The sequence below is a fragment of the Onychostoma macrolepis genome, chromosome 09 (assembly GCF_012432095.1).
Source record: "Onychostoma macrolepis isolate SWU-2019 chromosome 09, ASM1243209v1, whole genome shotgun sequence".
NCBI lineage: Eukaryota > Metazoa > Chordata > Actinopteri > Cypriniformes > Cyprinidae > Onychostoma > Onychostoma macrolepis.
The window spans coordinates 12,689,176-12,714,275 of NC_081163.1; the positions used below are offsets into that span (position 1 = coordinate 12,689,176).

Sequence of the window (25,100 nt, forward strand, 5' to 3'; positions counted from 1 at the left end):
GTGTCCATTTAGATGTGTGGTTATAGCTGTGCCATTGTAGTTTTTTTTTTTTTAAATAACTGAGCGGCTAGAGGATTATCGGCGGTTTTAAGAGCATCCAAATGTTTAGGATTGAGCAGGAGGCTCGGTCTGCCCTGTGCTGGAGTTGATGATGGTCATTCCCTTTTATAGACATGGCTGACACTGACCAGGGAAGGCAAGATTAAACGCATTCATCTCTCACAGTGGGTTAGACTGAGCAGAATCCCCTGCATGCCACATCAGAGAAAGATTTTCCAAATGCGTTAGGCTTTCAAAATTCCACGCAGGCTCTTAAAATTTACTGTATTTGAAAGCAAAAGCTTAGTTGCTTTTTGTGCTTGTTATTGATGAGTAGCAGTGGACTACTACTAGACATATGTTATGGATGTCTCTAGAATGAGATGAGGTAGTAAAATAGCTAACCTATCACAAGAGACTGAAGCAATAAGTAAATGGTCAATTACCACTTTTTTTTTTTTTTTTTTGGACATGTAAACAGTTCCTGAAGCTGTTGTTTACTAAGAATGGATACGGCTGCATGTGATGTCTTATTGCTGCATAAAATACAGCTGCACAGTTATGACAATTGAATTTTCAGTATGGCCTTATGTGATTTATTAAACTACAAAAAGCAGTTGTTTTTTTTTGTAAACTTAATGACTATTTTTTGTTTTGTTTTGGGGTTTTTTCAATTGCGTCATTGTGTAGTTGAAAATAATTTAATTACATGGTCATTTTGTAATGTTTGTTTTTTGTTCTAATTTGACCCAGTTGCGATTTAGCTTTTTTTTTTACTGTATTTAAAATGTTATGAAAAATCTTGGAGCTGGTTTGTTTTTGTTCATGGCTTAGAAATGTTTACTGAAGAAGTTTTTAAAAACCCAGTTGGAGAAAATAATTGTGAAATATGTTGGGAACCAAGGCTGCTAAATAATTGGGGCATTCACTGTTGCTTTCTATAATATGAAATGTGTTTGTGTATACATTTTCATGTCATGTTTTTCCATGCTGAGTTAATTAAATAAATTAAATGTAATGTGAAGACTACATTAGAGTTTTGTGGACCAAAAGGTTAATAATGGATTTGGAATAAATAGCATATTAAAACTGGGATCATTCTTTTTTATGCAAGAATGAAGTATGACAGTGAAGGTTATGAATATCTGCTTCCATATCACAGTAACCAAATATTTGCCACCTAAAGTATTTACATCTCTCAGGATAAAGCGGCAGCACAGAAGGTCAGGTTGGCTGGAGCCTACATGTCCATGTGTTTGTCTAATACAGAAAAGCCAAATGGGTCTTGTTCAGTGTAATGTTGCTTATTCTAGAGAGTGGGCTTTGATGGAGGGTTTTTTTCCCCTGTGTGGAAGTTCTAGGGGGTCAAGATCTTCACAGCTGCAGCCTGACACTCAAATAGTTGAGGTTTTAAGTTACTGTGGGAAGCTGAGCCTTTGGAAAATCAGTAATAAGAGGAATTTAACCACAAGTGTTCACAAAACATTTGGGCATGAAGGACGTTTTGTCATTTGATAAAGCCATCATACTGTTGTTGTGCACACTTGGGTCACGTTTTCTCAAAATCCCCACCAATTTTTTAAAATGTCACTCTTCATGGAGTTTTCATCCACCCAACTCTGGGTCTTAAAGCCCATTCTGCAAATTTCAAGTTTAATTCTTGAACATTTCAGGCAAGGCTTTGTCAAGTCAACATGAACATTTGCCTCTGATTGTTCCTCTTCTTTTTATAAACGCCATGCTTTAAATAGTTTTTTTTTTTTTTTTTTTTTTTGTCAGTGTTACTAAATACTTGATTGTCGAATGTATAACCAGTCCAATAGTTTATTTCTGATGTTGTTTACCATACCAAGTTAATCTGTTTCCAACAGTAATGTTTGCAAGTCTGAACCTGCAGTCCATCACAAGTTATCAGTTTTGTAACAGTTTAAAATTGTTCTTTTCACAACATGATAGCAAATAGATTTGACACAAGGACAACAGGTTAGCACTGGTTATTATCACACTGTAGAGAGATTCTTGTCTAACTTCAACCAGACTCAGCCAAAAGTCATAGTTGTTTATGTACATTATGTACTAGATCTTTTTTCTGTCAACAGGTGGAAGAGTTTTTGTTTCTTTTGTAACTTTTATTTTTTTTTTGTATGTTTTAAGGAAATGTAACAAACCTTAAGGAAAACAAATTTAAAATGCTAAACGAAAAGGGCTTACCCTCATTTTGCATTTGGTTGTCATGAATAAGTCACAGCTCATGTTTCAAACTATTATCCACGTTAAATTTTCTTATTCTTTGTCATCACATATCACACATTTGTCAACAAAAATCCCCAAAATATTGCAAGCCTTCTCCTGAAAGTCATCCACAAGGGTGTGCATCTGTCAAAATTGTTTTAAACTGTGTGTTTTATGCACTGAGGCGACTTAATTAAGCCATCACTGTGAAATGCTGATTGAGGTGCAATTTTCAGAGCAACCGTACATCTCTCCCACGATGAGTCTTGTGGCTAATGGTTATTATTTCTGTCTTTTTCAGCAGGCACAGGCTAAGAAAGAGGAGCCCGTTACACCAGCTTTAAGTGAAAGCATTCCAAAGTTCTACTTCCCTCGAGGACAGCCCCAGGCCAATATCAACATAGACAATCTTATTTCCAAGATAGAAAAAATATTTTCTCAATTTCCTGATGAAAGAGCCAGTTTAAAAGACATGGGGCTGGTCGCCAAGGTAAGTGTGGTTTGTAACGTGCCACCTTTATCCGCTTGGCAAATTGTTCGTTTTGTGTAACTAACGTATAACTGTTTACAAGTTAGAAGTTTTTACTTTTCCTGTAGCAAGTAGAAAAATATCACCACTGTTTATATGTTGAATTACTTATCCTGAATAGAACCGTCTAGGTAAACGACGGGATTCAGGAATTTAAACAAAATGATTTATAAACATAATCATTGCTAATTAGCCCCATTTATAGTTTCTACAGCACATGTGAAAGATGTAGTCATAATGTCCAAGCACTTAACAGAAGCCTCTGATTGAGCTCAATTGCCTGTTTAAGAGAGAATGATTATAGTGTTGCATTTTATTTCTGAACTCTACTGTAACATTCAGATCTCAAATCTTTGCGGTCTGTTTGGCAATTATTTGTTTTGATAAAAATATAACAGTCATTTTGAAATTCATTACGTCTTGATCTATTTTGTCATCCTGACGTTGCAGTAACAATCTATTTCTGTGACACTTTTTTTTTTTTTTTTCCTCCTTGCAGGCCTGCGAGTGCCCACTCTATTGGAAAGCTCCATTGTTCCATGCTGCCGGAGGAGACAGGAGGGGATATGTGTCCGTTCACAAGTTTGTGGCAATGTGGCGAAAGTAAGACAATAGTTCTCTTCACAGTGCCCTCTCACATTAATATCGGCAGGGGTCAAGGGCTGCACATGATGCTTTTTAACAAGTGTGTGAATGTCCTCTTATCAAGAGCTGAAGTGCAGTGAGCTCTATGTGTACAATTTTGGTGATATTATTTTGTACAATGATACTGCTGTTTATTTTAGGTGTCCCTGCATTGCTTTAGGATTTATTTATTTTTAATTTTTGTGTGTGGCTGTCTTGTGTATATACTCGTTTTCACTGAGTGGGGGTGATAATTCTGCAGAGAGCCCATGATATGCACTAGAATTTTCTTAAATTATAATGGGAAAAACAATGCATACCTATATGATATACCTTCTATATCATTAATGTACCACGTCTAGAAATACATTGACGTAATTATTTTTAATGAGATTAGTGTTTGGCTGAGCATCTGGGTGGGAGGTCTATGAATCTGTAAAGGTTGAAAACTCTTGTTTTAAAATTATTATTCTTCCATCATAGCATGTCAGAACTGGCTGAGCGTGAATTCTGGAGCCTCATTTGTAGATTCCAATAATCCGAAGACATATATTTGAAGTGAAGGGTTTTGGAGAACACATTTCTCTTTGAAAGGGTGAGAGGGAGCCTGAAACCATCTGTTTCCTCCCCACAGAGTGCTTCAGACCTGTCATGATGACGCATCCAAATTTCTTCACCTTCTGGCCAAGCCTGGCTGCAATTATTTGGAACAAGAGGACTTTATTCCATTCCTGCAGGTACAGAGTTCTGGAATAGAGACCTACCACTGAGAACACAGACACGCACAGGTCAAAATGCACCGAGCATTGATGATTTCAGCATTATTCCTTTTTTTTATGTACTTGCAAAATTCCAAATGTAACGCTTGATGTTATAAAATAATTGTGTGCAGAAGTGCATTCTTTGAGTTCAGTGATGGACATGTCATTTATATTCACTGGCAGGATTGGCCGTGCACGCTGGAGGAGATGTATTCTGGCGTCCACACTTTAATTTGTATTGTGTAGCTTTAGCAATTGCTTTGACTGTTTTGATGAATGAAAAAAGTATTGTTATGGAGTAGATTGGCCTGTTCCCGTCTGCTCCTTTACGGCAGTGATTTATGTGTTTTTCTATTGTTTAATTTCGCATGGGGAAGGGTCAAAGAGTCCCACACCTCCCCCAAAATAAGTTGTCGTAATTTATCGCCTTTTACGCGCATATACCAGTATTTGACTATGAAACATGCATGAGTAAAATCTTTGTTTCTCTGCTGAAGAATGCACTAGATGGAAAAGCCAGCAGGCCATATGTATGCAGAGTGTGAGACTGGCTGAAACTGATGCACAAGCTAAAAACTGGACTTGGACTTGGCCTTAAAATCACCCCTTTGTTCTTAGAAGTTTAATACCTTTAACATTTCCACACATCTCGTACCAACGCATTAGCCTCTGCAAGTGGACAGACTAAAATGATTCGCCTTTTCTCTGTAATCTAATCCAGAGCCTCTTTGCGCACAAATGGATTTAACATTGCTGTTTTTTTCCTCTCCTGTAAGCCGTGTCAGTTATTATATGCTGACTTTGATGTTATATTGGTGTGTGAATCATTTTTATACTTTTTTTTTATTTTTTTTTTTTAAAGGATGTGGTGGATTCACATACAGGTCTGGCGTTTCTAAAGGAGGCTTCAGACTTTCACTCACGCTACATTACCACTGTAAGGAATACTTCCAGTTGTGTATTTTTCTAGTGATTCAAATGCTTTTTGTATATTAAGCATGGATTTGCACCATTAACTAAAACCTCAAATATCTTGAACAGACTGTGTATATATACACTGTTATTTGGTGCACCATAAGTCTGGACAGTTTACAGATCAGCACTGTCTTGTTGAATTACTTCAATCAACCTGATGTTCAACAAGATGCTTTTTCTGCCAACAGGTAGTTCAAAGGATATTTTATAATGTGAACCGCTCATGGACTGGAAAAATAACATGTTCAGAACTCAGGAGAAGTAGTTTTCTACAGGTAAATGTTATGAGTCTAGGACTGCAGTGGACATTTATCAATTCAATTTCATGCTAATTAATAAATGCAATTCTAACCAACGTAACAGAACATAAGTGTATACTAAATATACAGCATTTTAACCCAGCCCACATTAATATTATTTCATATTAATTGCTGATTTAGTAGTAGTATTTTTATTATTATTGTAGGTTTTAAGTAATATGATGTTTTGGAATTTCTACGGCTGGCCAATCTATAACTTAGGTGACTGAGCTTTTCCTTCATGTAATGGTGAAAATGTTTCCCAACAGAATGTGGCACTTCTGGAAGAAGAGGAAGAGATTAACCAGTTGACTGAATTCTTCTCTTATGAACATTTCTATGTCATCTACTGTAAGTTCTGGGAGCTGGACACAGATCACGACTTGTACATAGACCAGAGAGACTTGATGCGACACAATGATCAAGGTACCATCCACCCGCTGAGCCCTTAAGACTATCACACTCTTCTGACATGCTGTTTAACGATTGGCTGCTTATTGCTGCAGGTGACATTAAATATCCCCTCCAGCAGCACTTGACCGCATGTGTTTCTGTTTGCTGCAAATTGAGTTTAGTAAATTGAACGAAGTGCAGTGAAATTTTAACATCAATTTCCTTAGCATGACGGCATGTCTTGCACTCTAATCATTTTATCTCCTTTCAGGCAGGGTCAATAATCGTTGCGTCTTTAAAATGATAAAATAAGGATATTAAATCACTGTCTTGTGGTTGCAGTTTACAATATTTACAACCTTTGACAGCGAATTATTACCAAGTTTTAAGAATTTTCTATGAATAAAGAAGACTGTGATGTGATTTTTCTGCTCTCTTTGACAGCCTTATCCAACCGAGTGATTGAGAGATTATTCTCAGGAGCTATAACCAGGTACAATCTCATTTTTCAGACATTCTTTTGTTTCTCTCCCATTTTTTGAAAGTTTGCGTGTCATGTCGCATTACTGTAGATTTTATGAGTGCTGTGGTTAATTGTGGTTACTCTGATGCTCAGGAACAGAAAGGTTCACAAAGAGGGCAGACTGAGCTACGCTGACTTCGTATGGTTCCTCATATCTGAGGAGGACAAAAAGACTGAGACCAGGTAACTGAAACTACCTTCCTTCCTTCCTTCTTTTTTTTTCAAAATGACAGGACTGCAACTATCAACTTTCTTGATTAATTAATTTATCAAGTCTTTCTTTGATTTAATCTGATGAAATGATCTCCCAAAAAATGGAACATTAACATGTAAAAACTGAAGGCTATGAAACAAAATTAAACCAACTTTGAATGAATATAATTTTAGTTACATTTATTTGTACAGTATTATTTACATAATCTGCTTTTTATTCTTGTTATGCTTGTTGATTGTGTAGCATAGAGTACTGGTTTCGCTGTATGGATCTGGATGGGGATGGAGTTCTGTCCATGTATGAGCTGCAGTACTTCTACCAGGAGCAGTCTCAGAAGCTTGAGGCCATGGCCATTGAACCACTGCCTTTCGAGGACTGCCTGTGCCAAATGTTAGATATGGTTAAGCCAGAAATCCCAGGTATTGTTTAAAATGATAAATAACTTAATGTGTTGGATTGAATTTCTTAGACTTTGCATGCTTCTGAAGTAGTCACACATCCTAGCTAAAGTGAGCAAAACCGTAAAATTACTTGACATGTTTGCTTTATTTTTTGTCAGGAAAAATCACTCTGAGGGACTTGAAGAGATGTAAACTTTCCCATATTTTCTTTGACACCTTCTTCAACATTGAGAAGTACCTAGACCACGAACAGAGGGATCCCTTACTGGCTGCAAGGGTAAATAATAGATTTATTTTAAATATTATTTTATGGTTGTTTTGGTCACTTTGATGATTTAATACTGTTGGTATTCTGCATATGTAATTTTATAGGATGCTGAGACAATGGGACAGGAGATTTCTGACTGGGAGAGATATGCTGCAGAGGAGTATGATAACTTGGTAGCGGAGGAAACTGCAAACGAGCAGTCCAACAATTGGTAAGGCTCACAGTTGAACTGCCCACAGACCACAATATTATCTCTGTGCAGCATCATAGATGAGCTAACAACACTGAACTTCAGCTGCGAGCAGCCTCTCTAAACCGTATGTCTAACGACTTCACCTCATGCAGCACTTTTAATAATCAATCCACTTTCGTCATTTGCTGCATTGTCACTGCGCTAAATCAGTGATTGGAGAGCTGATGAGGTATTATGTGACGCTTTTAGGATCAGCACAGACTTCTAATGGCAGGATGAGTAGAGTTGAAACAGGTAAGACACTGTAGGTGCAGGGTTGAGGTTCCTTCTGTGTTCTCCCCCACTTCTGTTCCTCGTGGCGTCACCTGGTCACTGTTTAGATGACGTTAAATGACAACAGATTAAAGTATGTTTCACAGCTTCAGGAAACTCCAGTTTTGTCAAGTGTCTTTTCAGTGGCATGCGTTCACATGTCAGTTCCTTAACTCTTTTGCCCTCTAGTTGGTTCTGGAAGGTTTTTTTCCATATGAATATCCCCTCTCCAATTTTTATTACATTTTAAGCGTCCAATCAAAGTACAGGACTGTGTATGTTATAAATTCCATTATAAAGGTATGAACTGCTCTTCCCAAGGATTGTGAATGATATAATTGAAAGGGCTGGCTGAAATAATACATTTTGTCATTTTAAGTCAATGTACAATTTTTTTGCTTTCTTTTCAGCTATGACAATGTTCTAGACCCAATTGATCACATTGCATGTGCTTTTGACCTGCGGAATGAGAAGAGACATCTCTTTGAGATCCCCAACCCTCACTGTAACCTGGACCTGGATGAATATGAATACGAGGATGATTTTGAATGACAGCCACCACCACCACACAACACAAGTAAGGCTACCATCTGCTAGTGTGTAGAACAGGAAGTGGACCAATCCTGCTCTCCAGTACTGATGTCACCTGGTTCAGTTAACCAAGGCTTGAGAGTGTACAGATAAGCTCTGCCAGCCGCTGGATACCAGACAGTAAACCAGCAGTCTGACGAGGATCTGTTTAGCAAGACAGATTGTGCTGGCCCAGTCTATCTGTCAGTCTGACATCAATGCACAACCAGCTTTCTGAAACAAATGTAGCTGCACTGTAGGTTTCAAGTAACTACACTGGAACCAAACCGGTACACTTGAAATATTGAATGTGCACTAAGTTTATAAATATTTCAATATTTTTATGCACAGAATTGGCCAATAAGACATTCCAGAGATTCACCAACGTGATTTCAGCTTGATTTCATGGATGGCTTATTTCTCATGGAGCTCTGTCGACTTGCCTTATGTGTTTGAGGGTCACATTAATATGAAATAATGCAGTAATTAGACTCTGACATTTTACTGTCTGTGTGAGAAGTGTTTCTAAATTATAATGTATTTATATGTATTTGTAAATATTTGTTTGCCTCGTTTGTTCTAAACCTTTAAGCTTTAGTCCAGCTAAATGTTTTCAACAAATCATGTTTGTATTATTTCTATAGAAGTGCTTCCTAACAATGTGCTTTTATTATTGCAAAAATGAACTTTTTCATTTGTCTTAAAGAGTTCAATAAAGTATTAAAATAAAAGTCACACATTCGCTGCAGGATGTTATTGCGTTTTAATTAAGGTTAATGTTTACATTTCTGCAAGTCAAATTCATTTGAAATATTTATGGAGCAACCTGTTTTAGTTTTACAAGAAGGCATAAACATAATAGCTGTGACCAAAAATATAAAATAAAATAAAAATCTAGCTGCTCCTCAATTTACAACACAGGTGTAGCTTATTTGAATACCTGAATAAACACCACATTATGATTCAGCAATGCACAACAAAATATATGTGTGTGTGTGTGGTCTAAAAGTACACAGGGCAACAAATATGAAAAAAAGATTGGTCCAAATTGCAATATTTTTCTTTTTGCGCTACAGTTAGCAATGAATGAGTGTTTTACACAAAGATTTGAAAGTGCATCATTCTGTCTTTTTAAGCCCACAGAGGCTGTACAAAAATCTTATCTACAGCAATGCACCATGAATTTACATTCTTTACAAATATTTCAGCACCGCCTTTTTAGATCTCAATATGATCATGATTATTATCATTTTAAATGGCACAATTTTCATATACAGAACATTATGTAGTGTAAATGTTGTCCTTTAACAACATTAACGAGACAGATTACAACATTAGCCATCAATATCTACAGTATCCACATCAACTTCATCACTGCTCCTTGGAGCTTTATCAGACACGAGACTGCTGGTCAGCTGCTCTCTGCTCAGTGGGGCTTGTTGGACTTTTGAGTCTTCGGAACTTCACATGCAAGAGAAATTCAATAGTATGTTACTCAATTGACTGATTTTCACGGTCAATAAAAGTGTTTATTGACCTCACCTTTTCAGAAGCTTGTTTCCCTTTGGTTCTGAAGAGGGGGAAAGAAACCTTTGGTCCCCTGTTAAAAATAGAAATCGGTCAATTGTAATATTAAACTTCATATTATGAAATTCATAATTCTTAGTAACACTACTGGATGTACCCTAAATTGTTTATGGATATATTTACTAGTGACATCAGCAAATACTGCTGCATTGTTATTTTGATCTGCTGACTTGCAAATTAAAGCATGCTGCGTTTCATTATAATTTGTTCATTTTGCAATTTTTATTCATTTATACTATGAATACGTGAAGTATAAATTAAAACATTTTAATTATAAAATCATACATATTGCATTATTAAAAATCTGGACCTCGGCAGTGACCCACTGCGAGTTCACTTCATACCTTCAGAGTTGACTTGTTTGACGGAGGGTGATCTGGAGCGGTTGGTGAGGGAGGGCTGTTTGTTGGTGTCAGAGCTGATGAAGGAGATGGAATCTTCTCCCTCAGCCGTGCCCATCAGAGACGCTCTGTAGTAAATCAGCGGCATCCAGCTCTCATCTCTGTTGTTAATGACCTGCTCACCAGCAAACTTCTGCAAATAACTGTAGCTGTGGAGAAGACGACCAGTTCAAAAAAAGATGTTAAGATCCAAAAGTGCAAGATGATTGCAGAATTAATTTCGTTTTAGCTTTAACTTACATAGTCTTCTTGTCCGGTTTGAGCAGTTTGCTGGAGAATTCGCTGAGGATGGTGAGGTATGAGATGTACGGTGGAGAGTGTTTCTCTGACTGCTGAACGAACCCTTTGAAAACAAACTCAATGCTGTCCCTGCACACAGAAACCCACTTCTTCATTCACAGCAGTAAGAGGACATTTCCTTTTAAGACCTGAATATTCCTTCTCCTGTCTAAATTTGAATCCTAATATAAGAGCAAAACTACAGCAGGCAAAATGAATTTCTCAGGTCTGAAATAACCAAAGACAGGACGCTTCTGTACTGGCTAAATGAAGCCATGCGGTGCAGCATCTTGACGCAACTATTTTTATTTGCGGTCAAACAGCCATCAGTCTGTTTTAGCTGTGTCACTTTGCCAGACATGTAACGTGAACTACCTGTGGATCATGGCCAGGGATTCGCGGGATTTGATCTGGTCCCATCCGAAGGTGAGTGAGAAGCGTCTGGCCAGCTCCTTGATGCTGCTGTAGGTCTGAACCCTGGAGCTGCAGGTGTTTCCTCTGTCCTGCTCCTGTTTCAGCCTCAGATACAGCTGAACACACAGAAAAGTCCATGCACATAATGTATTATAGAAAACCTCTCCTTATTTCTATTGCATTATTAATGATTATCTGTGATCACAGCTTAATTTTTCTGTCTAAAACAGTGTTGTTGTATATACTGGCATATATACAAAATACATTGATTATATTTTTGTAGGGAGTATGCTGGACATTTGCACTCAAACATAAGATATCTGATATAATATCTGATATACAATGAAATAAACATGCTTTAATTGATAGTGCATATGCATAATTACATTAGTATAAGATAAACATGTCATAAAATAATGAAATATTTAATAAAAGTTTAAAGTCTTGAGCTGTCTTTTTTACATTATTGTAATATTTAATCATCTTTAACCATGGAGCAGTTTACACTGCACTGTAATTAAATATTATAATTAGATTAACATGTATATGTTTAATATGGATACTATGGTACTATAAATTTACAGTTTACTGGATATCAAAGTTCTATTGTCTAAAATATACTTTTTTTACACATTTCATAACTGTAATAATCTTAGTGACAATATACAATGTACAAATTTTAGATTAAATATATGTACACTACCATTCAAAAGTTTGTGGTCTGTTAGATTTTTTTTTTAATGAATAAAAGAAATTAATACTTTTTTTCAGTAAGAATGCATTAAATTAATCAAAAGTGAACAAAAATTTTTACATTGTTACAAAAAAATAGTTCTTTTGAACTTTCTATTCATTAGAGTATATAGGTTTCCACATTATTTATATATTTATATATATATATATATATGCAGCGCAACTTATCAACATTGATAATATTTAAAACTGATAACAGAACTGTATCTTGATATCAGCATATTAGAATGATTTCTGGAGGATCATTTGACAGTGAAGACTCGAGTAACGACTGCTGAAAATTCAGCTTTGCCGCGAGTGAAATAAATTACATTTTATAATATATATATATACACATAATATAATACATGTATTTTTTATATATTAAAATTGATCATATATCAAACCGAAAACAGTTATTTTAAATTCTAAAAATATTTATATTTAACAATATTACTGTTTTTGAATTTTTTTTACTAAATGCATCCTTGATGAGCATAAGAGATTACTTTCAAAATCAGAACAATAGTGTACAACGTATAATTTAAATCTATATATTAAATGGAAGCATTGCTCATACATACACAGCTCTTTAGACTTTGCTTTGTTCTAAAATATATATCGAAATATATTTTTATATATCGATTTTTTTATTTTTAGAAAAAAGCAAAGTCTAAAGAGCTGTGTGTGTGTGTGTGTGTGTGAGAGCAATGCTTCCATGTCCTTCCTCAGCACAGGATCTACCATTAAGCTATTCAAGGAGTGAAAGCTGCTAGAATGTTCCCCACTGAGCATGATGGGATGGCGGGAGGGTGGATTCATTGTGTCTCTGAGGTGTCGACAGCTGCAGGGGCCCATCCGAGAGCAGAGAGCACAGGGGCCTGGGACAACCGGCTGAGCAGATGTGCCACACAGAGGCACGTCACATGAGAGAGAGAGCGCACCGGTGAAGGACTGCAGCCTCCATACCTGCTGAAGGCACTGCACCAGCGTGCGAGCGCTTTCCATCTTGTCCATCTGCCGTGTCCTGTTCAGGGTCTCTTTGATGATGTCGCCGAAGTCATTGTAGTACTGCAGGGGAGATATGACAGCAGTGAGCGATACAGGCTCCATGTCTGCCATATGGCTTCACGCCTAGGAATGTAAGCCTGTGGCATACTGAAAGCACATTACCCATAAGTCTGTCTGGCCCTCAGGATAAGACTCTGGAAGTGTAGCCTATTAGTCATGAGAGGTTTAAGGGTTTTTTGTTTTTTTTGAACTTCTAATATGGTGACAATTATACTCAAACATACCAAAACGCCATACATACATCATTCAATGTATCAGACTTCACTATATGACTTCATTATTAGAGGAATAATCAGGGTCAAAAACAATTTGTGATCACAACTGTGATGTCAATTATCACAGATCAGTGACATGCAATTCTGGACATCTTTGTTAAAGAAATTACATGAATTCTTCTTAGCTAGCTAATATAAAGAGTTAAGATATTTAGTTGCCTAAATGATCCTCCTGAGGATCATCTCCTCTCTGATTTTAAGGTTTTAGATTAATACACTGACCATTCATAACTTTGGAGTGGGTAAGATTTTTAAATCTTTGTAAAAGAAGTATCTTATACTAACTCACCAAGGCTGCATTTATTTATTTTTTTATCAAAAATACAGTAAAAACACTAATATTGTAAAATGTAATTTTTTCCTGTGATAAGCAGAATTTTTTAAAGCTGAAATTTCACATATTTTTCAGGATTCTTTGATTCAAGTTCTACAGAACAATACTTATTTAAAATACATTTTTGTAACATAAACGTCTATACTGTCACTTCTAATTAATGTGTTCTTTTTTCCAAAAATAAAAAATAAAAATCTTAATCACCCCAAACTTTTGAACAGTAGTGTATGACATGACAATGTTTACGTGTTTCATTTATCTTGCATTATTAATGAAATATTTAAACATATTAAAATCAAATCATATTAAAGTAACATATTTAAATATGTTTTTATACTGTCAATTACTTTTTTTTCTTTTTTTTTTGTGAAGAAAGTGTAGTTTGCTCCATGTAAACGGTGCTTTAATGATTATATTTAATGATAAAGCTTGAGCTGCATATTTTACACAGAATATTTCTTTAAGTGAAGTGTTTCGATATATATGTGCCGGCTCTGATGGTAGAGGTTTCTCTCAGAAAGTAAGATTTCCGACATATCTCTGTTGCTGAAAACACAGCTGGTTCACACAAATCCAGTGGCTTTGAAACTTCTGCCAGTTAGTGCAGTATGCTGTTTATTAAACCCAAACACTGTACGTGAGGGTCTGCATTAACCACCCTCAGCCAAACAACAACCTTCATTTATTACCATCTATTTGCTTTAATGCATATTCTAATACATATACACTCTAAGCAGTCAAGAAATGTGCCACTGTCAAACAGTTCAGAGAAGTGACCACTTGTTACCGGGGAGGAAGCTGTTCAAATGAGGGGTCTGTAGCGCTTGCCAACTTTACATCATTTGCCTCAACTTTGAAAGCTGTTGTTCAAAATGATGGCATTCAGAGTGAGCGTGTGTGTTTGTGTGTAGTTTTCTCTTCGAAGGCCTCATCAGAGAATGTTGGCGGCTCTGTGCTGGCCGAGCCAAGCGGGCATTCCAAACATGTCAGCATGTGAAACACACAAACACACACAGCACTGTAAATCCCACCTATCGTAAATTCCAAGCCTAAGAGCCAAATGAACAGACCAACTCCATCTAATACTAAACAGAATGCTAAATAGATTTTTTTTAAACTTTTTTAACACTACTTATAAATGTAATACTATTTCATATATGCGTATATCTATTTTTTAACTAGAATATTAGAGTTTGGTAAAAAGTCATATTTGCTGTGAACACACTGAATGCATGTTTTGGTGCTATTCCACCAAACTGCGGTGCTTATCTGTAGAACTTATATTGAGAAACAAACTACAGATTTGTAGTTTACCTTCACATACTGCTTGAAAACCTCGGCAGCCATGCTCATCTCTAGCACACTGTGCACTATCAGCTTGCAGTACGCCGCCAGAAGATTTCTCCGCCGGTGCAAGTCTTCCAGCCGTCCGTCTCCACACTCGCTCTCACTGACTGCGCAGACAGACAGAGAGAGAGAGAGAGAGAGACAGGTTGAAACAGAGGGGTTGAGATTCAATAAGAGAGCGGTATAATTATGATACTCAGATCTTATAAATGAAATGCTTTCCTGAGGTGAGCTAAAGTTAACAACATTTTCTGCTCTGGAAACAGAATGTGTCTGTCGTCGTCCTGCCTGGTCCTGAAGCCATCACTTAATAGAGAGGTTTCATAACAGCATTAGTGACGTGAAGAAAATCCAATAACTAAATTGCTTTTTATTACATGTTACCAGCAAAAGCTTATATTGCATTTTTCAAGAGGTAAGGAATTTGTGCCAGCACGAATCGACGACTCTCTGAAATATTTATAGAATTGATACGATTTGCTTCAGTCACACTTGATTTCTAATCAAATACCCCAAAATCTGATGTTATCTCATGCGCTGCTTGTGTTTGTCTTAAAGCAACACAAGGCCAAAAACTAGTTTAGGAGAGCTAATATTGATTTTTCAGCATATGTAGTCATTTTGGATATGCCTACCAAAGCTTCTTGGCTTTTGTGTGGGCTTCTAAATATAATTCCACAGGGCTCTGTGTTGATCTAATTACCTGTTCATTTACAAGTGCAACTTCTGTAAGATCTCACCTAATAGCATCATATGGGATTATTATCATAATGCATTATCTGTTAGACTTACACTCCTTGATTCGATGGCATGTTTGATAGGTCAGTGAGAAGGTGGGGGTGCAATTGCATTAACTAACCACAAACAAATACTGTGTTCTGCTACAATGATTTTCACTAATAGAAGGAGAATGAGGCTGATTGTGTTTCTTTATATGATTATTTTGTGCCCAACATAGGCAGGTGTAGAGGCAGACTGCCATCTGCTGGTGAAATTGAGACTATTTTTATCTATCAGGACACCTTTGTGTTTTAATATAATACAAAGGTGTTAAAATTGTTTGCTTATGTGTGTGTGTGTGTGTGTGTGTGTGTATTTGAGGTTGAGAAGATTTTTTTAATGAACATAAGTCTTATGCTCATGTATTTGTCTGCATGTATTTGATGCAGTTTAAAAAGTACTGCATAAGTAAATTAAATATTATATTATTATTTGTAAAATAACTATTTTATTTTTTAATATATTTAGAAATGTCATGTATTCCAGTCATGGAAAAGCTGAATTTTCAGCAGCCATTACTCCAGTCTTCAGTCTTAAATGGTCCTTAAGAAATCATTTTAATATGCTGATTTGGTCCTCAAAAATAATTTCTCATAATGTTATAAACATTATATGTGTATATATATACATACAGTATACATACACACTCATATATAGATCGATTTAGCTTTTTTTTAAATATATATACATTAAAAAAAAAAAAAAAACTATTTACCTCTATGAGATAGGAATTGTGTAGCTGTTTTTTCCTTGCATATTTCTGACAAACAGCACATGTCACTGTGTCACTCACAGCATCACATATAGAATGAGACAACCTCTGTCTCTCAGGGAAACTGCGTCTGTCACAAAAGCATCAAGAGCCGTTGTGATTTTGTTCCTCATGTTTTTGTCTCTGTGGTTTAATTGGGCCCAGGGGAGGGGGAGCCCACACCCACACATAAAAAGTTTGTCCCAGGCCCTGTGAATTTTAGTGGCAGAATTTTATGATACCCTTAGGTATTCCAGATCATCTTGTTACGGTAAAATTTTCCACCAAAAAATTTGCATCAGATGTTTTCTTTAGTAGACGGTTTGATTTTAACTGCAAACTGGTCATCAAGTTATCGGCCAACTGGCAAGCACTTCATCAATTTCATCATTTCAGCTACTTTTTATCCTCATTTTGGGCCCATCCCGTGTGCACATCCAATGTTAAGTGCATCATTGAGTTCCAACAACATGAAATTTATTTTGCTTTATGCACTTTTTCAAAGAAACCTAAGTTAAATCTCAAGAACATACAAAAAAAAAAAAAAAAAAGATCTAAAGGGAAACAACTCTCTAAACACTTAACTAACATTGGATCTGTTGAGGCCGCCCACATGGCAGCCCACAGCACAGGCCAAACAAGAACCCTTAAGATTTTCTGAAATGAAAAGAGAAAAAAAACCTTTACAACTGTGGGTGTCCTGCTCAGGGCTGGTGAAGACATGCTCCACGACGAAGGAAAGAAGAGCTTTCTGGAGTTTGGGATCAGGGGTGTACAGCAATGGAGTGCCTGCAGACGAATCCCACATCTGAAGCTGGTAATTATGAGCTATGAGAACATCACTCAGAAACATGAAGGCCTTTGTGAAAAACAACATAAAACAGACAGTGTCTGATCAACAGATGTGATATAAAGTAGACAATATAACACAATAAATTCTTATGTAAAATCTACTATAATCCTAATCAATCTAATTATATCTTTCTCCAAAGAGTGCATCAATGTACTAAATTATTTTGTGTTTCAAATATAAAACAATTAATCAAACACTCGTGGCTGAAGATTCTTAAAAAAAATTAAAATTAAAATTTCATTAAAATTTGATTTGATTCATTTGATTGACATAATTCATTGATGTAATTAACTTTATTAAAATTACATCCCTAAAAATCTATCAAATCAGTTCTCTGAGAACACGGACAATTCAAAGCGGTCTTGAAATAAACAAAGATTGTCCGGAACTTCCATTTGTTTAAGTTTCAATTAGTGTGTTTTTCTGCTGTCAGCTGGCCTTGGAATGGAGTGAGGATTCATTAAAACACAACGCAGGTGCCAAGGGCACTCCGTAAGAAATTAAAGTCAAAACAAACAGGATTCAAACAATGCCAGCGCATCGGCCCACTGGCACACATGCTACAGCTTAACGCACAGACAATACGCTCTGATGTGCTTGGAATAATCCACTTTGAAGAAAGGGCTGAATCGAGTGCTATGCTGTGAACAGAGAGAGAAACGTGATGCTCACTTGCTCTCGTACAAGCTGCTCAGCGTGCGAGAGACAGCGGTGACATTTCTCACAGAAGGCACGTAGCTGGCTTCTCTGCTGCAGGGCAGACTCCTAAAACCACACGCAAACACACACATCCATAACAATGACAATTCTTTTCCTATGCAGCTTTTGATTTATACTACATTTGTAGTTGTAATGAGCATTTTGCTCAATTTAGTTAATTAGTACGCATGCATATGACCATACTTGTTTGACAAAGTACACAAAGCTTTGACATTTGGGGAAAAGTCATATGAGGAATAGAGTATAACAACAAAATAACAGACTGCAGCAGGGCTCTAACTGATGTAGACTGATGAAAGCGTCGTTGTGAGCAGTGCCGCCAGTCTCTTGTGTAAAATATTCTTTCATAATTATGTGCACGTGGAGCTCCGGGGTGGACGTGCCGGATCGGTTCCTCCATCCCACGTAGTCGCAATATCAATTCAGCTAAATGACTCTTCTGAATCGGACATACATCCCAATTTTATGCTGAACACGTCTTTTTTCCCCTCACCTCGGGTCGCCATTGACATTAGAATTGCAGATTGAGGTGAGCTGCCGCCTGGGCCAAAAATTGCCGCCTGCGCTGTCAGTTATTGATGATGAGGCCAGAGGAGAAAGCAGCCATGTCTGAGCCAGCACTGAGCGAATCTTACCTACAGCAGTCCTAATGGCCACCAATATTTCACCGCATAAAGGTTAGAGGTGGGGAGATATGATTACCCCGTGCACTGCATGGAAACACAGGCCTAATAAGAAGCCCAGCTATTAGTGGTGAGATGTCCACACGAGAACGCAACCATTACACCCCCTACAATCCATCACCAGCACCGACTTTTCCTAAAGACTCACGATCAATCGCTTTCTATCACTTATTAAAATCCGCTGGACATAACCCTAGAGCCTCTGTGTTGATATTTGAAATGCAATGTGGCAGGTTTAAAGGACACGGCTCTTTGTGATGGATCATACGGCAACTCTGAGTCTTGCATGCCTAAAAACGCTTGTTTAATTAATCACCCGAGGGAAAACTCTGGCCTTACGTCTGTGCTTGTAGATATTACCATTCTAAGCATGATCTCAGCCGTTTATGGCAGCAGTCACAATTCAATTGGAGTGGAAGAGAAAGGTAGATGGCTCACCCTGGAGGTCAAACCTTCTCCAAAGGTATTGAGCTTCCAAAGGATGCAGCTACACATGCAGCGCAGAGCCTCAATTGTCACCTACAAGAAATACAGATTAGAGAGACAAACCCTGTTGAAGGAATAAAGGAGTAGAGGGTTCAGTACAAGGCTAATAATGTTACCTCCATGGGAAGACCACCATGTTTTATCTCCACATCCAAGAGTCTGGTCCCCAGCTCATACAGGCTCCATTTAGACAGATCCTGAGCACTAGACAGATTTGATCAAATAAGAATAATACATTTGAATGGCATCAGACAAAATTAAGACACATTAAGACACTGATTTTTATAATTAACTCTTTGTACAGATCCGAACTGAACAAGTAGTAATTAACGATGTAATTAAAAGCATCTGTGCATCTCAGTATCTTGGTAACATTTCCAGAATGTTCAGATAACCAAAGTAAAATGTTCTTAAAGCAGAACTTTCAGAAGTAGTGTTTTCACAATGTAATGAGAATGTTAGGAAAACATTTTGTCAGCAGGGATGTAAAACACAGTTTGAAAATTAAATTGGTCAAAGAAATGTGCTTATCGCAAATATTGCAGAGCGTATGTGGATAGAATAAACTAGAAACTGCTTACATATCGAACGCATTAAGTTTCTTCAGTGTGGACAGAATTTCCAAAGTGCTGTCCTCGTTTGCAGTGAAACAACCGTCCTGTACATGAAAGGAAGAACATTTAATTAGAGTCCATTCTGCTGTGTAAGATACAGTCATAAATCTGTCATGAATCAACTTATTCTTTATTGATGTCAAGATCCATTTAAAATGCATGTCCATATCTGGTACAAGCTTGTATAAGAACATCTAGAGTTTTAAGTGGTCCATTACTGTACTCACACTCAGTGACTCTCCTAACCGTGTTCCCAGTGTGTCTGTCCAGTGCTGGATGAGCCGGTCAAAGCTGGGCCGGGCCAGAGAGTGCCAGGGCAAATCCTGAGCACAGAGGCTCTGGTAAGAACGAGCAGTTGCCTCCAGCAGACCAGCATCTGTGTGTCTGTCCACCGCAGCCTCCAGCTCAGCCAGCAATGCCTGCACACACTACACCAAAACACAAATATAAAAACCAGACACAAAGTGCTCTAGAAAACTCTACCAAATAATACAGACTACAATTCAGAAGTTTGAATTATTTTTTTAAAATAAATTAATAGTTTTATTTAGCAAGGATACATTAAATTGATCAAAAGCGACGGTAAAAACATTTATGATGTTACAAAATATTTCTATTTCTAATACATGTTCTATTGAAATCATCAAATGACACACAAACACTCACCTGTGAGTTTTCATGATCACAGGTGTCCGTTTGGAAATACTGAGGTATTTTTAGAAGGGAGGTGAGTTTTTCAGCATCCTCTGAGTACTAGAGGATGAGATTAAACAACAAGTTAATTTATGAAGGAGCAGTTATGGTAAAAATGAACAGTGCAGTCATTTTTCTTTTACCTTGGATAACAGCTCAGGCAGCACTTTAATGAAGTGTTCAGTGAGTTTTGTGCAGTCATCAATTTGTAACTTTTTCTCTTTAGTATTTATCACCTAAATAAACATAGATATGTAACTAGCAACAAGTAACATTACCACAATGTGTTGGATGTGTCTGTAAGAAAGTGAACAGCTGGAGTATAAACATATAAAAGTGTAATATATCTGACAGCACTGTTAGATCAGAGCGCCATCTAATGGAAGATGCAACAGGAAGTCTTACCTTTTTACCTGCTCCTCTCCCTGACAAAGGAGGACCCTCTGCAGCCTGCCTTACTGACGCCAACATGAGCTCAATCACAAAGGCCTCCTCAGCACTGCTCAGAGCTGCAGTTAATACACGCCGCACAGCACAAAAATTTTTTTTTTTTAAATGTCAGTTGGCTCTCTCACAGTGGGGTTTCAAATAGAGGAGATAATGCTGGATAGAATTCAGTTCTTTTTATTTCTAGTAATCATCAAAACTACAGAGTTATTTGAATATTTAACTTATTGTAGTTAAAGTATAACTACAAGTATATATACTTGTCAATATTTGTTAAAGTATGGAAATCTCTGCTTAGCTGTAATAAAAGCTACTGATAATGTAGCATTACAATAAAGAAGCATACTGGAGTGTATACTGTAGTGTGTACTAAAGTACTAGTACTAGCCTTGTTCCTGACAGGATGTGTGAGGTAAGAGCAGTGAGGTAAGACCGGTCCAGTCCTTCAGCAGAGCTCCTGCACTGTCCCACAGACTATCCACGAGGTACAGCACTTGCTGATGCAGCTATGACAGAAGGGAGAGGGAAAAAAAATAATCATATTAGTCATCAAAATAGTTTCATGAGCCTACAAACCCAGGAAAATGCTGCTAATGTAGTCAGTCACATGATTGTCAGCTTTAAAATTATATATATATATTTTTTTTTTATAAAAAACATATCTGTGTGTACTCTGTATATTTATTATGTATATAAATACACACACATGCATGTATATTTACATGTATACATTTATATTCATATAATTTACATTATATATATATATATAAATATATTTAATATATAAACGTAACATATTTTTCTTAAATATATACATACATGGTTGTGTATTTATGTATACATAATAAATATACACAGTACACACACATATACTATGTGAACAAAAACTTTTATTTTGGATGTGATTAATCGCGATTAATCGTTTGACAGCACTAATATATATTTAAACTAATATATAAGGTAAACATTCGAACAGAGATCAATTAGCAAAATTATTAGTTTTACAAGCCTTAATTTATATAATAAATATTTTAATAAAATCATTTTAATACCATAATAAAGGCCTATTTCAAAATTTTATGTGATTACTTGAACCAATTTAATGATGTAATGAAACAATTAAATTACAATTAAATTGAAACAACCTTAATGTTTGTCACAGGAGGTAATTTGTCTAGGGCTTTTGAAATAATGCTTATATTTATTTATTTTTTAAATTTTATTCGTTTTTTAGAATTTTATTTAAATTTTAAATACAGGTTTGCCTGCACAAACACCAGATCTCAGAGCACATGTACTTATAATCTTATTTTTAAGCATGGCACACTTTGAGTTAACATACCTCATTCTCGGTGTGGAAGTGGATCAGGGCTCGGACTCTAGCTAAGACTAACCCTCTGTGCCTCTCCTGATCAGAGGCTCCATCTCTGGGCTTTGATAATTCATGGTTACTGAGCAGCCTGAGAGCAGAGAAATGACACACTGATCGCACATCAATTAAACTAAGCAAATTACTTACAGCTATCATATACAGGTGCATCTCAATAAATTAGAATGTTGTGAAAAAGATAATTTTTTCTTGAAAGTTATTTCAAAAAGTGAATCATTCATATATTTTAGATTCATTGCATGTAAAGTAAAACATTTCAAAAGTTTTTTTGTTTTAATTTTGATGATTAGAGCTTACAGCTCATGAAAATCAAAAATCAGTATCTCAAAATATTAGAATATTTACATTTGAGTTTAAATTAATGACCATCCCTACAGTATAAATTCCGGGTATCTTTTGTTCTTTGAAACCACAATAATGGAGAAGACTGCTGGCTTGGCAATGATCCAGAAGACAAACATTGACGCCCTCCACAAAGAGGGTAAGTCACAGAGGGTCATTACTGAAAGGTGTGGCTGTTTACAGAGTGCTGTATCAAAGCATATTAAATGCAAAGTTGACTGGAAGGAATAATTTGGGTAGGAAAAGGTGCACAAGCAACAGGGATGACTGCAAGCTTGAGAATACAGTCAAGCAAAGCCGATTCAAACACTTGGGAGAGCTTCACAAGGAGAGAACTGAAGCTGGAGTCAGTGCATCAAGAGTCACCACGCTCAGACATCTTCAGGAAAAGGGCTACCAAGCCACTTCTGAAACAGAAACATCGTCAGAAGCGTCTTACCTGGGCTGTGGAGAAAAAGAACTGGACTGTTGCTCAGTGGTCCAAAGTCCTCTTTTCAGATGAAAGTAAATTTTGCATTTCATTTGGAAATCAAGGTCCCAGAGTCTGGAGGAAGAGTGGAGAGGCACAGAATCCATGTTGCTTGAAGTCCAGTGTGAAGTTTCCACAGTTGCCATGTCATCTGCTGGTGTCGGTCCACTGTGTTTTCTGAAGTCCACAGTCAACGCAGCCATCTACCAGGAAATTTTAGAGCACTTCATGCTTCCTTCTGCTGACAAGCTTTATGGAGATAATGATTTCATTTTCCAGCAGGACTTGGCACCTGCCCACACTGCCAAAGGTACCAAAAGCTGCTTCAATGACCATGGTGTTACTGTGCTTGATTGGCCAGCAAACTTGCCTGACCTGAATTGTCAATAGGAAGATGAGAGACACCAGACCCAACAACGCAGATAAGCTGAAGGCTGCTATCAAAGAAACCTGGGCTTCCATACCACCTCAGCAGTGTCACAAACTGATCACCTCCATGCCACGCCGAATTGAGGCAGTAATTAAAGCAAAAGGAGCCCCTACCAGGTATTGAGCACATATACAGTAAATGAACATACTTTCCAGAAGGCCAACAATTCACTAAAAATGTTTTTTTTATTGGTCTTATGAAGTATTCTAATTTGCTGAGATAGTGAATTGGTGGGTTTTTGTTAATATGTGAGCCTAAATCATCACAATTAAAAGAACCAAAGACTTAAACTACTTCAGTCTGTGTGCACTGAATCTATTTAATACACGAGTTTCACAATTTCAGTTGAATTACTGAAATAAATTAACTTTACCACAACATTCTAATTTATTGAGATGTACCTGTACATATGTGGTAAACAAAAGGGGTAGGTTTTGTAGAATGACAATGAACACAGACCTGTTATAGAGGAATTCACCCGCAGTGGTAGCTAGAGGTCTGTGGGAGCAGTACACAAATTGGAAGACATTCTTGTGGTCATCAGGACTCAGAACATCCTCACAGGATCTTGCACAAAAGGGAACAATTTCAACAATTTCAACAATTACAATGAGGAACAGCCCAGTATATGCTTCACAGAGGAGAAGTCAAAGCATGGATGATCAAACTCTATGAGAAATAGTCAGCATGAGGAGCAAGGGGAGATACTTACTGAGAGATGACCATGAGCAATCTCATGGCCTGTATGGCCACTTCATGATCTTTATCCAGAGTCATGGAGATCATCCTCTCCTACAACGGAAACAGCATTCAATCGCTCATGTAAACACTTTTAACTACCCGCTATGAGAGCAATCTTATCTCGAAAACCTACAATAGGACTTGAGTTAAAGACCCACGATGCACTTAAACAGCTCTTTAAATCACGGTTGTGCTAATGTGCTTGCTGCCGTTAGTGAGGGTACGGTGAGGGTGGGGTCCTGTGGGAAGCTATCAGGCCACTGAGCCCAAGGCAAAACCTGAGGGGCTTTCCAGCCTGTCAATCAGCAATCATGCCCTCCTGCTGTCCCACTGCAGCTTTACTGGACCTTATCTTAAAAACTGGCAAAGAAGTTTACAGACCGCATCCATTCAAGAAGTTTGGGCAAAACAGCAAGACCTGGAGGACAAACTTACAGCCAGTAAACAACTCTCCATAAAGAAGTTGATTTTTCTACAGCAGTTACTCTCAGGTACAGTTTGAGCTTAAAACTTCACTATGTCCTAACCGGGTATGTGATAGACAGTAGTCATGAAAATTTGAGATTTTATTCCAATCACCTGTGAAGGCAACAAGTGCAACTTTTGTAAGGTGCTTGGTTTCTGTAGCATCATGTTAAGTAGCTTCATCCATTTTTAAGTATCTTTGAGCCATTCAGCTGTGATGCACACAACTGTATATCACACATCAAATATGTTCTGATTGGATGTGAATGTGGCATGGTTTACAGCATTTTTTGTGTTGAGTTCACAGACAAATTTTGCAGAAACTTGTCATGTTGCGCCTGACTAGGAACATGACGAGTATCCCAGTTCATGCAGCCATTTTGAGGTATAAAGTGTGTGAATAGTGTGTTCACAATGAAAATTACAACACACAGATGATGCACTTAATTGCCTGAAAAAAATG

The 25,100-nt window shown here is 37.0% G+C and overlaps 2 protein-coding genes across 9 annotated transcripts in view; one reads left to right on the forward strand and one right to left on the reverse strand.

Moving 5' to 3' along the window:
- ppp2r3b (protein phosphatase 2, regulatory subunit B'', beta) overlaps window positions 1-9,510 on the forward strand; it is a 21,610-nt gene extending 12,100 nt beyond the window's left edge. For 2 of the 3 annotated variants that reach the window (XM_058786938.1, XM_058786940.1), the window contains 12 exons: window positions 2,573-2,761; window positions 3,300-3,403; window positions 4,059-4,161; window positions 5,048-5,122; window positions 5,349-5,435; window positions 5,729-5,885; window positions 6,297-6,345; window positions 6,469-6,558; window positions 6,833-7,008; window positions 7,149-7,267; window positions 7,363-7,469; window positions 8,174-9,510. In XM_058786938.1, coding sequence (XP_058642921.1) covers window positions 2,573-2,761; window positions 3,300-3,403; window positions 4,059-4,161; window positions 5,048-5,122; window positions 5,349-5,435; window positions 5,729-5,885; window positions 6,297-6,345; window positions 6,469-6,558; window positions 6,833-7,008; window positions 7,149-7,267; window positions 7,363-7,469; window positions 8,174-8,315 — 1,398 coding nt within the window. In that variant the 3' untranslated portion in view covers window positions 8,316-9,510. Of the gene's footprint in view, window positions 1-2,572; window positions 2,762-3,299; window positions 3,404-4,058; window positions 4,162-5,047; window positions 5,123-5,348; window positions 5,436-5,728; window positions 5,886-6,296; window positions 6,346-6,468; window positions 6,559-6,832; window positions 7,009-7,148; window positions 7,268-7,362; window positions 7,470-7,700; window positions 7,746-8,173 lie in introns of all 3 variants that reach the window. The other variant, XM_058786939.1, reaches the window with a different exon arrangement.
- si:ch211-269e2.1 (cohesin subunit SA-2) overlaps window positions 9,080-25,100 on the reverse strand; it is a 20,702-nt gene continuing 4,681 nt past the window's right edge. For 2 of the 6 annotated variants that reach the window (XM_058786931.1, XM_058786932.1), the window contains exons 13-33: window positions 24,144-24,223; window positions 23,891-23,998; window positions 22,143-22,260; window positions 21,189-21,306; window positions 20,759-20,862; window positions 20,497-20,589; window positions 20,327-20,413; window positions 19,888-20,088; window positions 19,628-19,704; window positions 19,163-19,250; window positions 18,999-19,079; window positions 17,830-17,922; window positions 16,986-17,163; window positions 15,020-15,079; window positions 14,741-14,880; window positions 12,716-12,817; window positions 10,976-11,130; window positions 10,562-10,690; window positions 10,265-10,470; window positions 9,876-9,933; window positions 9,080-9,794 (exon numbers count right to left, since the gene is read on the reverse strand). In XM_058786931.1, coding sequence (XP_058642914.1) covers window positions 9,668-9,794; window positions 9,876-9,933; window positions 10,265-10,470; window positions 10,562-10,690; window positions 10,976-11,130; window positions 12,716-12,817; window positions 14,741-14,880; window positions 15,020-15,079; window positions 16,986-17,163; window positions 17,830-17,922; window positions 18,999-19,079; window positions 19,163-19,250; window positions 19,628-19,704; window positions 19,888-20,088; window positions 20,327-20,413; window positions 20,497-20,589; window positions 20,759-20,862; window positions 21,189-21,306; window positions 22,143-22,260; window positions 23,891-23,998; window positions 24,144-24,223 — 2,403 coding nt within the window. In that variant the 3' untranslated portion in view covers window positions 9,080-9,667. Of the gene's footprint in view, window positions 9,795-9,875; window positions 9,934-10,264; window positions 10,471-10,561; window positions 10,691-10,975; window positions 11,131-12,715; window positions 12,818-14,740; window positions 14,881-15,019; window positions 15,080-16,985; window positions 17,164-17,829; window positions 17,923-18,998; window positions 19,080-19,162; window positions 19,251-19,627; window positions 19,705-19,887; window positions 20,089-20,326; window positions 20,414-20,496; window positions 20,590-20,758; window positions 20,863-21,188; window positions 21,307-22,142; window positions 22,261-23,890; window positions 23,999-24,143; window positions 24,224-25,100 lie in introns of those variants that run through there. The other 4 variants (XM_058786934.1, XM_058786936.1, XM_058786935.1 and 1 more) reach the window with 4 other exon arrangements.